The sequence below is a fragment of the Elaeis guineensis genome, chromosome 8, assembly GCF_000442705.2.
Source record: "Elaeis guineensis isolate ETL-2024a chromosome 8, EG11, whole genome shotgun sequence".
Taxonomy (NCBI): Eukaryota; Viridiplantae; Streptophyta; class Magnoliopsida; order Arecales; family Arecaceae; genus Elaeis; species Elaeis guineensis.
The window spans coordinates 20956049-20969209 of record NC_026000.2 but is presented as its reverse complement, the minus strand read 5'-3'; the positions used below and the strand labels follow the sequence as shown (position 1 = coordinate 20969209).

The window sequence follows — 13161 nt, the reverse complement described above, 5'->3', positions numbered from 1 at the left end:
TCCGATCTATTTAATCTATTTATTAAATAGATAAAATTAAATTAAATGAATTAAACATGCTAAATAGATTATTAAATAAATTAAATGGATTAGAAATAGATCAAGCAGAATTTAAATAAATTAAATAAATATTAAATAGATTATTTGATTTAATTTGATTTGAATATTAAATAAATTAAATAAATTAGAAATTTAAAATTTAAATTTAATTTAAATATTAAATAGATTAATATTTAAATCTGATTAGTCCAAATCGAAAATCATTTACAATGGATTGAATATGGATCAGATTGGGGGAGGAGGTCACATTTAGCCGGCCTTCTCGTTGTGGCGGGGCAGATGCGGGTCATAAATTGCCGCCCCTGCTCCGGATTCTCAACTCTTCCCGCCTTCTCTTCAACTCAACCAAAGCAAATAGAGCGCAAGAACTCCAAGCCGCCACTAATGGCGCTCCATCTCACCCCCCTTCTCCTCCTACTCTCCGTCCTTCCCTTCTCCTCCCCTCTCTCCATTGGCCCCCAAACCCTCGCCAACGCCGTCGAATCCCTTTCCGCCGCCGGCTACGTCTCCATGGCTCTCACCCTCAATCTCACCTCCCAAAAGCTCCTCCCCCCCGGCGCCGCCGGAGCCACCCTCTTCTCCCCCTCCGACGCTGCCTTCGCCGACTCCGGCCAGCCCCCGCTCTCCCTCCTCCGCTTCCACCTTGCCCCCCAGCGCCTTCGACCCAAAACCCTCCGCTCCCTCTCCCACGGCGCCAAGATCCCCACCCTCACCCCCGACCTATCCCTCCTCATCACCACCTCCGCCACCGAGGGTCGCGTCTCCCTCAACGGCGTCCGCATCAACGAATCCGCTATCTTTGACGACGCCTCCCTCATCGTCTACGCCGCCGACGACTTCTTCGACCCCTCCTTCCGGATCTCCTCCCTCCCTGCCCAGTCCCTCGCCACCCCTGGCTCCGTAATCCAGTGCCAGCCCCCAAACCCTAGCCGATCCCTCGCTGGCGCCTCGGCCAAGCTCCGATCCATGGGGTACTCCTCGATCGCCGCGTTTCTTGATGTCCAGCTGGAGTGGGGCGGCTCCAAGGGGGCGACGGTGTTCGCGCCGGGGGACGCCGCTTTGGGCGCCTGTGAGGGGAATTTCAGCGAGCACTTGGTGGTGTTCCAGCGGCACGTGGTGCCGTGCCGGCTCGCCGGCAGCGACCTGGCGGAACTCGGGGCGGGGACGGTGGTGCCGACGTTCGCCGAGGATTTCACCATCAGCGTCGACCGATCGGACGGCCGGTCGCTACTGAACGGCGTTCCGCTGTCCGACGAGGACCTGTTCGACGATGGGTCGTTGGTGGTCCATGGCGTCCGCGACGTGCTCAAGCCGCTGGACGCGTCGGTGGATTTCGGGTCGTGATCCGAAAATTCTCGGCGCCCGGATTTCTCGGGTTGAGTTCTTCTACTTTGAACAAATGTAATTGGCTGTAAAACGAGAGTGATCTTAGATTGCTTTGGTAGTTCAAATGATAGCTGATAATACTCACTGTGTTTGGTTGGATTTCTGAAAGAAATGAATCATCTTAGAGAGAAGAAATATGATGTACATTTAAATCTGAGCAGGTTTTTATTTTTTTGTCATGATATCACAGAAAATCTGATACAAATCTTGTTACATAAACTTCTTAATTGCATACGAAAACAAACGAGCAGTATCTATAGCATTAATAGACAAAAGCTCAAAGGTCTCAAGTGTTCACAAATCTGCAGTTCTTCCTCACTTCACCACCCTCAGGATTGGTGATGTTCCCCATCTTCACCATGGAATCAGAGAATTGATTGAAGAAGGCGACAGGATCAGCCCAGTATTTCTCGACGAGGCTGGAGGTTTCGAATCCGACGAGGCTCGAATACATCTCCTGATCGGAGTTTAGAAGGCCAGTTCCTTTGAGGAGGGTCTCGAAGAAGGCATTGTCGAAGAGGTTGGGAGTGAAGTGATCCATGGGAGAAACGTTGTCGTCTCCACCATCCAAGGGGCAATCCTCTTTCAACTTGCTAAGGTATGGCAGAGAGGATGCTTCATCCTTTGCTGTCAGTTCGAAGTCTCCATAGATTCTATCCCGGAAGCTCGCACAGCGAGACACACCAATGGTGTGGGCACCTGCAAATTTTGATTTGGTTTGATTCCAAACGGCCATGCACGTTAATTATTGAAACACAAAGTTGGCGACATACATTTGGAGATTTTTGATGCGAGAGCCACTACTTTTGGAAATGATGCAAGTGATGTTTTAGCTATAAGTAATTATAGTCAATGAAATAAGTAAGGTTCAGACCTAGAAACACGAAAAGAAGGATAGTGGTATGTGGATGGAAAGGAAATTTAATGAGAACATTTGTAATGTCTGCTTGGTTCGTGTTCAATTTGTATATATGTACTCGCAATTTTTCCAAGTAGTCAGAATTGCTTTGTTTAGGATGTGCTCTCCTGATTTGCAATATTTTAAATTGAATTCGCTAATCGTGTATAAAGTATATGAATCACATTGCTTGAATCTGTCAACATATATATGTGGAAGGATTGATATATAGGAGAGTATAACTAGGGAGTGATAAGAGGAACCTCCAAATAGTCTTGATTTTCTCATATTCATGTATTAGAGCGAATTCTAGCTACGATGAATTAATTCATTCATTCTGTAGCAGTCTGCATTTCCCTGATGCATCATGGATTAGGTAAATGTGATTTTAGGCATATATTAGAGTAGGCCAATATCTTAGTGTGGCAAGTGCTCCATAGTGGATGTGATGCAAAAAGGCCAGGACAGACCTGCAAGGGCCACCATGTCTGTTGCTGAGAGGCCTTTCGCCAGGAACTTGGAGATTATTGTGACCAGGCCCTGTTGAGGAGTTGGAATGTCTGTGTTTGCTTGGTCCAGGCTAGCAGTCTTCGAATCCTTCCTGCCTACTGGTACATCCCAATAAGGCCCTCCGAGCTGCCCAGTTCAAACACAAGGGGAAAGAGCAAAAGCATCAGTAAACAACTCAAGAGTGACGGCAGAAGAAGTTTTCATATTAGTGGGTGGCTCAGCAATTGGCAAGGTTCTCAAGATCTTCAAAAATCTGATACATATATATCATGGGAAGTGAAGTGCAGTGCTTGGATTGATACCAGAACAACAGCATCTCTGGCTGCTATGGCCAGCAGATCAGCACAGGTGACGATGCCGGGGCACCCAGCCTCCAGATTGGTTTTAATCTTGTCGACGATGTCAAAACCCTTCAGAGATTTGACATTCTGCTCTGCTTTCTTCTCCCCTATTAGTGTGACCGTGTCGTCCAGCAACACCGATCCATCGCAGCCCTGCATCCATGCAAATAGCTCATGTAACCTACGCTGGTCAACTATCTTCTGTCCTCTCGACAGCGTGAAGCTTTAACAGAAAGTAATATACAAGGCAAAGGATGCAGGACGTCTTATAGATTAACTGGTGTAGCCTCTCTTACGTAGGTCACGTGAAGGCTTAGTTCTAAAGTTTTTGAGTCCATAAAAAACCCTTAGTAGAGTTGACACAGGCTAGGTTGAACCTCATATTCTATAATAGACACAATCAATGCACAGTTTGATACATGTATATATTAAATGTGTCAACTTCAATTATGTAGGTTTTTTAAGCCTAATCCCGTAGGAATATCTAAACAAGTCCTAATTAGCTGTACTTAGCACTAGCGAACACCACCGATCACTCTATAAACAGCAATGTAGGTTGACAACAGATCAATTTACTACCCAAGCCAGTTACAAAGATATAAAAGGAAATGTCCTGAGATTGCGGCCATATTGTGCCAAATTTTGTATTACACCAATGCCCAAATATGTGTGACCAATGCCATTCACCTAAGATAAGTTGTCCAGATTTAATAGGTCAAGGGTCTGTTTTCATGCACAAAGTTGGATGCCTATAGGTTGGTGTCTGATTTATTGTAAGCAAAAATTTATAAGTAATTCTATCCTATAGAGCAATCTAAAAGCAGCACAAATCCTTATGGCGTACAGTTTGCATTGCAGAATGCTGTACAGTATTCGATGGCTGCCATCAAGGAACCGATGGCTATCAGAAAAGATGACCTTAAATGCCATAAATGGTAAGTCATTATTGCCAAGCATCTTTCTCCTGATGATTGCCATTGAGCATTATACAACACTCTGGTTTGCTGTAGAGGATCTTGAATCATCTAAAAGTTACGGGCATTTATAAGTTACACCGTAATTCCAAGTCCATACTACTCCGAGTATTTTGACAACCTTAATTACTACATATAAATCAAACATGTGCTAACCTGAACGAAACAATCATGGAAGTGCAGACGGAGAATGGCAGCAGCATTGCGGGGGTCAGCTTGCACCGCGTACTCCATCTGTTTTCGCACAATCTGCTCCGCTATCGGGCATGTCTTCAAGTAGTAGTCCGAACTCAGTTGGGAAGGATCTTGCGCCTCCAAGAGGGTGGAGAAAGCCCAAAGAACAAGAGCTGAGAATAGAAGCACTGGCTTAGAGAAGCAGAGATAGCAAGCCATTGCTTTAGTTCTCCACTTCTTTGGATAACAACAGGAGATGATGTGAAGGTTCCTATTTGTGCACTCCCTATATATGTCGATGTGGATAGATTACGTGGTGGGATAAGAGGAGAACCGAGTCAAGAGGGGATCAACTAACGTTAGTGAGGTTGTTGGAGCTAGCAAGCTAAATCTATCAACCCCTCGTTGTGTCCGAAGTGATCTTCTTCAACTTAGTTTGAGATTTTGATCCGTTTGGTGGTTTAAGTTCACCAATCTTAGAAGTAATGCACAGCTTGCAACATGTTTGTCGCATTTAATAGTATTAAAGTTCTTCACGCTTTGTGGTTCTACAATGTTATCTAGGAGGCCAGTCTAAATTAAGATTGGAAGTCTTAATTAAATATATACATGACCACGTCTGTTTATTTACTTGTCGATCTAGATGTTGTTGCTTTGTGATGATTATTTTAATTTACACTGAATGTATTTTATGCAAATTCGACACTTCTTGAAGGCTACACTTTAAAATTATTGAATTGGGTCTTGTAAGGTTTTTTTTTGATATGAAAAAAAGATTATTGTGCATTAGCACAGTAGTCACCAAACTTTATTCACCATAAAATCTGTACAACGATGCAAAAGCAAAGAAATTTACAAGAATAAAAATTGATGAAACAATAGATAAATAAAATAGATAAATGGCTAAAGGATTCAAAAAGGCTTAAAGGAGAGCAAAAGCTCACTAAAATATCCAAGTCGTTTGTCATCATAACTTCTGAATTGGGTACAAGATAGTAGCATCCAAGTCCCAGAAGGTGCAGGACCAAAATCAGGAAGTTGGATCAATCCAAAACAAACCACCTCAAAATCTCAACAGCAGTGAAAAGAGCAAAGATCCCCAAAAAACTAGGGTCTTGTAAGGTGGGCAATTATATGATTGTCAAATGCATTGGATACCTTGAAATGTGCCTGATAAAACTATGCTAGGGCATGCTATGCCTCATTGTTGTTGGATGATATTAATATTTTTCAAAGTTTTGAAATTTTTATAGAATTTTCTTATTTCCTACTTCTTATTGGGGTTTTCTTTGGGTATTGGTCATTTGCTCTGCATTTGGAATTCGGATTGAAAAAGAATCGTACCTTAAGGTCTTAATACTTTTTTTTAGTTTTCTTTCCTTCAGTTTGATACTAAACAATTAAAAATAAGATAAAATGTGCTTTTAATCTCATTTAGGTAAGATAAAGACATCATCCAAGAGATTCACCAAGAAAGTTAAAAAAAAAATCCCAAAGGCCTTAGTTGGTAGTTAGGCTTTTGAGCCAAAAGTCCAATATTGTGTTGAAAGTTACAGCAAATCAAAATGTATGGTATTCAATTGTCATAATGAGTGGTCTGTAATTGTGTGGAATCAGAATATATGGAGTTAAGTTGTCAGTTTTATTTTGTGGTGTTAAGGTGTCAGTTTTTGTTTTTGCGGTAGTAAGTTGTCAGTTTATTTTTTGTGTAGTTAAGTAGATTGTAATGAGGTTTGTCCATTTTGCATGATCATGCCTTTATAAGGCTACTTAGTTTTAATTTACAAGCAAGTGAATAAAATATATTTAAAAATTTGTGGGTTCTGAAAAGATTGTGGAATGGTCTGTAAACTTCTTCCATCGTTGGTATCATAGCCTTGGTGTTTCCTCATTTCTCTATTTTTCATGGCCTCCATTACCCTTGTCAATTCACAACTACCTAAGTTATCACAAGATAACTATGAGAGTTGGTCAATCCAGATGAGAGCTTTATTTGGTTCTCAAGATTTATGGGAGCTAATAGATGTTGGGTTTACGGAACCCACATGAGAGGAAGAAGCAGCCTCCAATGCTAAATAAAAGAAGACTCTTAAGGAGCAAAGAAAAAGAAGACTCTTAAGGAGCAAAGAAAGAAGGATAGTAAGGCTTGTTTCCTACTCTATCAAGGGTTGGATAAGTCTACCTTCGAGGGAGTTGTCGAAGCAACAACGAGCAATAAAGCATGGCAAATCTTTGCTACAATTTACAAAGGAGTTGAGCAGGTTAAGCGTATTCATCTCCAATCACTTAGAAGTGATTTTGAAGCTGCTTAAATGAAGGATGAAGAAAATATTTCTGACTATTATTCACGCTTAATATTAATCATGAATAAAATAAGGAGAAATGGAGAAAAGATTGAAGATATCCGAGTCATGGAGAAGTTACTCCGCTCCCTCTCATCTAAGTTCGAGCATGTGGTGGCAGCAATTGAGGAGTCAAAGAATTTGGAGGAGATCTCAATAGAGAAGCTCTTGGGATCTCTCCAAGTTCATGAGCAACACATGCAAAAGAAAACTGTCTCCATCAATCGAAGGCTCACATGGTAGAGGCTGTGGTCGTGGAAGAGGCAGGGGACGTGGTCTCCAACAAAGAATCATTCAAAATCAAATGGAGTTCCATTCCTTCAAAGGCCGATGATGAGGTAATCGAAGCAGATTCACACCTTGGCATGGGAATATCAAAAATATTCAGTACTACAACTGTCATTAGTTTGGACACTGTGCATCAGATTACTAGCATAAAATAAAAGAGCAAATCAATCTCGCCGAAGCAACAAATAATGAGGGTGACATCACTACCCTTCTTTTTGCTCATGATGATTCAAATGTTCAAAATGATGTTTGGTATCTTGACTCGAGTACTAGTAACCACATATGCAGGAAGAAAGAACCTTTCATAGAACTTACAGAAGGAATTTATGGGCCTGTGAATTTGGGACATTCTTCAAAACTCCCAGTTAAAGGCAAAGGTAAGATCAAAATCTATCAAAAGAATGGTAAGGGCAAGTATATTTCTCATGTTTACTATATTCCTAACATGAAAAGTAATATTATTAATATCAGTCAGTTACTTGGAAAGGGATATATAGTACATATGGAGAGCAATCATTTTTGGTTGAAAAAAGCAAATGGAAGCCTCATAGCTTGTGTTAAGATGACAAAGAACCACATGTTCCCCTTATATCTAAACACAGATTTTGAGAAGTATTTTCAAGGACTTATTGAGAATGAGTTATGGAGGTGGCATCTTTGCTTGGGCCATCTAAACTTTAATGGCCTGAAGTTGCTTTTTTCAGCCGGCATGGTATATGGCCTACTAGCAATTGATCCACCAAATCATATGTGTGTGAAGGCTGCATACTTGGAAAGCAACCATAGCTTCCTTTTCTTAGTGGAAGATCATGGAGAGCGGAGGCACCATTACAACTTGTTCATACTGACATCTGCGAACCAATTGAACCCATCTCTTTGGGAGATAATAGATATTTCATTACCTTCATCGATGACTTCAGTAAAAAATTATGGATGTACTTTCTTAAAGATAAATCAGTTGCTTTCACTACATTCAAGCATTGCAAAGCTCTAGTTGAAGTAGAGAGTGGGTATAAACTTTTAACTCTCTGATCTGATCAAGGTAGTGAGTACACCTCAAATGTATTTCAAGATTATTGCAGGGAACAAGATATCAAAGACAGCTTACTACTGCCTACACACCATAGCAAAATGGCATTGCAGAGAGAAAGAACTAAACTATCCTTAACATGACAAGAACCATGCTTAATGAAAAAGGATTGCCAAAATAATTCTAGACGGAAGTCGTGGCATGCTCAACTATTTACTAAGCCGGTGTCCGATGAAGATAGTGAAAAATAGGACACCTCAAGAGGCATGGAGTGGTTACAAGCCTAGTGTGACACACCTAAGAATATTTAGGTGTATTGCATATGCTTAAGTACCTAACATAAAAAGGAAAAAACTTGATAATCATAGTGAAAAATGCATCTTCATTGAATACAGTGAGGAGTCAAAAGCATATAAGCTCTATAATCCACTAACTAAAAAATTAGTGGTTAGTAGAGATGTCATCTTCAACGAAGGCAAAGCATGGAACTAAAGCATTGAAGAAACTGCCGCAGAGCAACTTGTGGCTGATGAATCTGATGAATCTCCATGGGAGTTTCAACTACCAGCTTCACCAACATCTCCTCAAACATCTCTTCAACAAACTATATTTTTTCCTGGAAGAGATCCTTCATCCCTTGGGAAGGATAGTAGTAACAAATCGACCATGCATCAAGGTCTCATCAAAATGAGAAGCCTCAAGAAAATTTATGAGCAGATAAAAGATGATGATAAGCCTAATTTTTTCTATTTATATGTAGATCATGAGCCTCTTACTTTCATAGAGGCCAGTGAAGAAGAATGTTGGCGATTGGCAATGGAGGAGATTTGAGCCATTCAAAAGAATAACACATGGGAGTTGACAATACTTTCACAAAATCACAAAATGATTGGTGTCAAGTGGATATACAAGATTAAGCAGAAGGCAAATGGCGAAATTGATTGATACAAGGTGAGACTTGTAGTGAAAGGCTACAAACAGAAATACAGCATTAATTATGAAGAAGTCTTTGCCCAGTTGCTCAATTGGATATGGTGAGATTATTGATTTCTTTTGCAGCTCATCACAGATGGAAGATATACCATCTTGATGTTAAGTCAGCATTCCTTAATGGTGTACCTGAGGAAGAGGTGTATGTGCATCAACCAGAAGGATTTTTGATAAAAAGGCAAGAGAACAAAGTTTATCGCCTAAAGAAAGACTTATATGGCTTGAAGCAAGCTCCACGGGCCTGGAATGCACGAATTGATGAATATCTTCATCAAAATAGCTTCACCAAATGTCCCTATGAGCAAGCAGTCTACATAAAACAAAATCATCAAGGCGAAGTTTTAATAATTTGTCTTTATGTTGATGACTTGTTATACACAGGTAATAGTACTGAAATGTTTGTAGAATTCAAGACACCCATGTTTAATGAATTTGAAATGACGGACAATGGATTGATATCCTATTTCCTTGGCATCGAAGTGAAGCAACAACAAGATGGAATTTTTATATCCCAAAAGAAGTGCATAAAGAAGATCTTGAAAAAATTCAATATGAGTAACTACAACCTAGTGAACACCTCAATAGCCACGGGAATGAAGCTATCTAAAGAAAGAAATGAAGGTTTTATGGACTCAACTCTTTTTAAGAGTCTTGTTGGTAGTTTGAGGTACTTGATGATCACTAGGTCCGATGTCGTCTATGGAGTTGGGCTTATGAGTCGCTACATGGAGACACCAAAAGAGTCTCATTGGCAAGCTGCAAAGAGGATTATAAGGTATATTAATGGCTCTTTTAACCTTGGGGTCTTCTATGCTTATGTTGAAATTGCACAATTAGTTGGTTATTCAGATAGTGATTGGAGTGGTGATCGAGATGAGAGAAAAAATATCACAGGATATATTTTTTATCTTGGATCAACTGTATTTTTTTGGACCTCCAAGAAGCAAGGAGTTGTGGCCTCATCTTCATGTGAAGCAGAATATGTAGTAGTGTCATCAGCTGTTTGTGAAGCAATCTGGCTACGAAATTTTTTAAAAGAGCTGAATCATGCACAAGAAGAACCAACGGTGATATATGTGGATAACAAATCGGCCATAAAGCTTGTGAAAAATTTAGTTCAAGAGGAGCAAGCACATTAACACTCGGTTCCACTTTCTAAGGGATTATATAAAATAAAAAACTGTGAAATTAAAGTATTGCCATTCAATGGAGCAAGCAGTTGATATTTTTATCAAGCCATTGCCTGTTGAATCCTTCAAAAGATTAAGAGATATGCTTGGATTGAGAATGTTTTGATTTGAGGGGACATGTTAGAAGTTACAGCAAATCAAAATATATGGTATTTCTTTTTTTTACTTTTCTTTCCTTCAATTCTATACTAAATAATTTAAAATAAGATAAAATATACTTTTAATCTCATTTAGGTAAGATAAAGGCGTCATCCAAGAGATTCACCAAGAAAGTTAAAAAAGAAAAAAAAAAAAATTCCAAAGGCCTTAGTTGTAGTTAGGCTTTTGAGCCAGAAGCCCAATATTGTGTTGGAAGTTACAGCAAATCAAAACGTATGGTATTCAATTATCATAATGGATGGTTTGTAATTATGTGGAATCAGAATATATGGAGTTAAGTTGTCTGTTTTTGTTTTGTGGTGTTAAGGTATCAGTTTTTATTTTTAGGATAATAAGTTGTCAATTTATTTTTTATGTAGTTAAATAGATTGTAATAAGGTTTGTCCATTTTGCATTGTAATGTCGTTATAAGGCTGCATAGTTTTAATTTATAAGTAAGTGAATAAAATATATTTAAAAATTTGTGTATTCTGAAAAGAGTGTGGAATAGTTCGTAGACTTCTTCCATCATATTGGACTTCGGGCGTGGGGGTCCAAGTATTGCTTTGTTGATGCCAAGCTTTGTATTGCTAAACCTTCCTCACTTTCAATCTTTGGTAAAATTATCAAATTGAGACCTAAAAACAAGCTGTAACCATTAAACATGATAATTCTCGGACTATTTAATTTTAGATATATTCTTTCTGTTCTTTTTTATAATTATTATGTCTAACATTTCATGTGTAGGCTTTGGCTTAAACCATGAATCAACCATATTCTTCCTTCTTCTAGATATTATTAGCTATTTTCATTTTACTCACTATTTGCGTTAAATATCTTGATCGTTTAAAAAAATGATTGTTTATCCTTTTTTTTTTTGAGTTAACACACACACACACACACACACACACACACACACACACACACACACACACACATATATATATATATATATATATATATATATATATATATATATATTCTTTTATGTTGTATTTCTATTTTATCTATATTCTGGATTTTTTTTCCAATACGAGCCTATTTGGATGGTTGGACCCAAAATCCTATCGGATTCGTAGCCCAACCACCAAAAACACAAAATTATTTGCTGAATTAGACCTATTTTACAACTATTCAGGATCATCTTTTTAGTGGGCTTGTCCGAATTCCATGGAGAGAAAAAAAAGATCTCAACATATAATTTTTTTTTCTCCTCGTGAGGTTCGGATCAGCCTACTTAAAATGTAGTTCTGGATGATTGTAAAATAGGCCTAATCCGATCTATAACTCTTTATTTTTTGTGATTGTGGGACAAATTCTATAGAATTTTAGATCCAACCATCCAAACAGGCCTTACATGTATATAAGATAGTATAAGGACTTTTATCTTATGATAAGAAAGAAACAAAGAATTCCACTCCCATTTGTAATCTCTTTAAGGATCTCTATGTAAAAGTTTCAAAGACCAAATGTCTTCATTGCCGCACAATGAGTTCTCGTCATCTTGCTTGGAATATTATGATCTAAGACCCTTTGAATATGCAGGAAATAAATTATTTGAAGATGCTTAACGCTTCACTTGTCAATGTTAGTCCTTCGAGGACTTCTGATATTTCAATTTGGAGGTTTAGCATAGGTGAGAATTTTAGTATTGACTCATTTTACAATTTCATTAACTTTGGAGGTCTTCAATATCCTCACTACAAAATTATTTGGGAATCAGCAATTTCAGAGACTACGAGGGTATTCTTATGTGTGGCTTTAAAGAACAAATTTTATACCGGTGATGTGCTTATAAAGAAAGGATGGTTTGTAAGTTTCGATTGTTCCCTTTATGGTGCTAGTAATAAAATCGTAAATTACTTATTTACAAGGTGCTCATTCACTAGGAGTATTTGGTTTACTTAAAAAATCTAATTGAGGCTCAGAGAAAGGCCTTACATGATGCATGATATTTGGATGGTTTGGAGAAAATATAATCTACAAAAATTGTATAAGAAGGCATGTGACAAACTATTGGCTGCTATGTATTGGGAGATTTGGCATCAACACAATGCAAGAATTTTTCTCAAAAAGAATGATTTTGTTTTTACCACAGTTTGGAAGATCCTTCACTCACTTCGAAGGTGGGAACATATGTGTATTGGAAAAACTGAAATTCTCCACAGACAGCTATGGAAGAAGCTAAAATCCTTGGCACAGACAAAAAGATGATCTTTTGAATTTGTTATGGTGTCAATTTCTTTTAAGTTTCCTAAACTATGTAACCATTGTAAGCAGTTATCTCTCTACTATGATTTTAATAAAGCGAGGGTAGCTTCACCTACCTCCTATATACTTCAATCAAGAAAAAAAAAAAAAAAAAAAAAGAAAGAAACAAAGAAAAAATAATGAGGAGAATAAAAATAAACCTAAACCTATATCCCATATGAGAACAAGACTTATGTGATTAGCCAACAGCATATTTGGTTTGGTTTTGATTTTTTTTATTCTTAATTAGACCTAACATCCCCGTCATCTACGTAACAATAGTAAATAAAGATTCATCTGGGAGAGATCCCTATCCCTGTCAAACATGTTTATCATCTAATTCACAAAAAATATTAATCGACTAAACCAGTTAACATACCAAAATACATAGATATATAGTTCTTATTTTTACAACCCATGTATCTAAACGAGACTTAGACTATATAAAAGAAAGGAGTTCATCCAGGACGGAAAAAGATAGGTTGGAGAAGATGGACACATCCTCTGAATAATAATTATTGGAGGAGCTTGTTTTATATGGTTGAATAAAATATAGATGCCTATAACCATATTTCAATTTACGACTCATA

The 13161-nt window shown here is 38.3% G+C and overlaps 2 protein-coding genes across 2 annotated transcripts; one reads left to right on the top strand and one right to left on the bottom strand.

Annotated features, from left to right (window-relative positions):
* The first annotated feature begins 255 nt into the window (after positions 1-255).
* LOC105049909 (putative fasciclin-like arabinogalactan protein 20) lies at positions 256-1429 on the top strand. The gene has a single exon (XM_010929691.4). The coding sequence runs from the start codon at positions 340-342 to the stop codon at positions 1402-1404; it is 1065 nt and encodes a 354-aa protein (XP_010927993.1). The 5' UTR covers positions 256-339; the 3' UTR covers positions 1405-1429.
* A 268-nt stretch (positions 1430-1697) lies between these two features.
* Positions 1698-4588, bottom strand: LOC105049894 (peroxidase 11). The gene is made up of 4 exons (XM_019852252.2): positions 4326-4588; positions 3157-3348; positions 2815-2980; positions 1698-2145 (listed from the first exon to the last, which is right to left on the bottom strand). Exons 1-4 carry the CDS (start codon positions 4560-4562, stop codon positions 1733-1735), a joined length of 1008 nt encoding a protein of 335 aa, XP_019707811.1. The 5' UTR covers positions 4563-4588; the 3' UTR covers positions 1698-1732.
* Positions 4589-13161: the final 8573 nt, after the last annotated feature.

What these genes read in the sequence shown, in the direction of transcription:
- LOC105049909 (XM_010929691.4), top strand. Translation starts at nt 340, where the DNA reads ATGCGGGTCATAAATTGCCGCCCCTGCTCCGGATTCTCAACTCTTCCC.
- LOC105049894 (XM_019852252.2), bottom strand. Translation starts at nt 4,562, where the DNA reads ATGGCTTGCTATCTCTGCTTCTCTAAGCCAGTGCTTCTATTCTCAGCT. An exon ending in TCCATGATTGTTTCGTTCAG is followed by an intron (nt 3,349 to 4,325) that starts GTTAGCACATGT and finishes GCATGGATGCAG; the next exon opens with GGCTGCGATGGATCGGTGTT. An exon ending in CCAGAGATGCTGTTGTTCTG is followed by an intron (nt 2,981 to 3,156) that starts GTATCAATCCAA and finishes TGAACTGGGCAG; the next exon opens with CTCGGAGGGCCTTATTGGGA.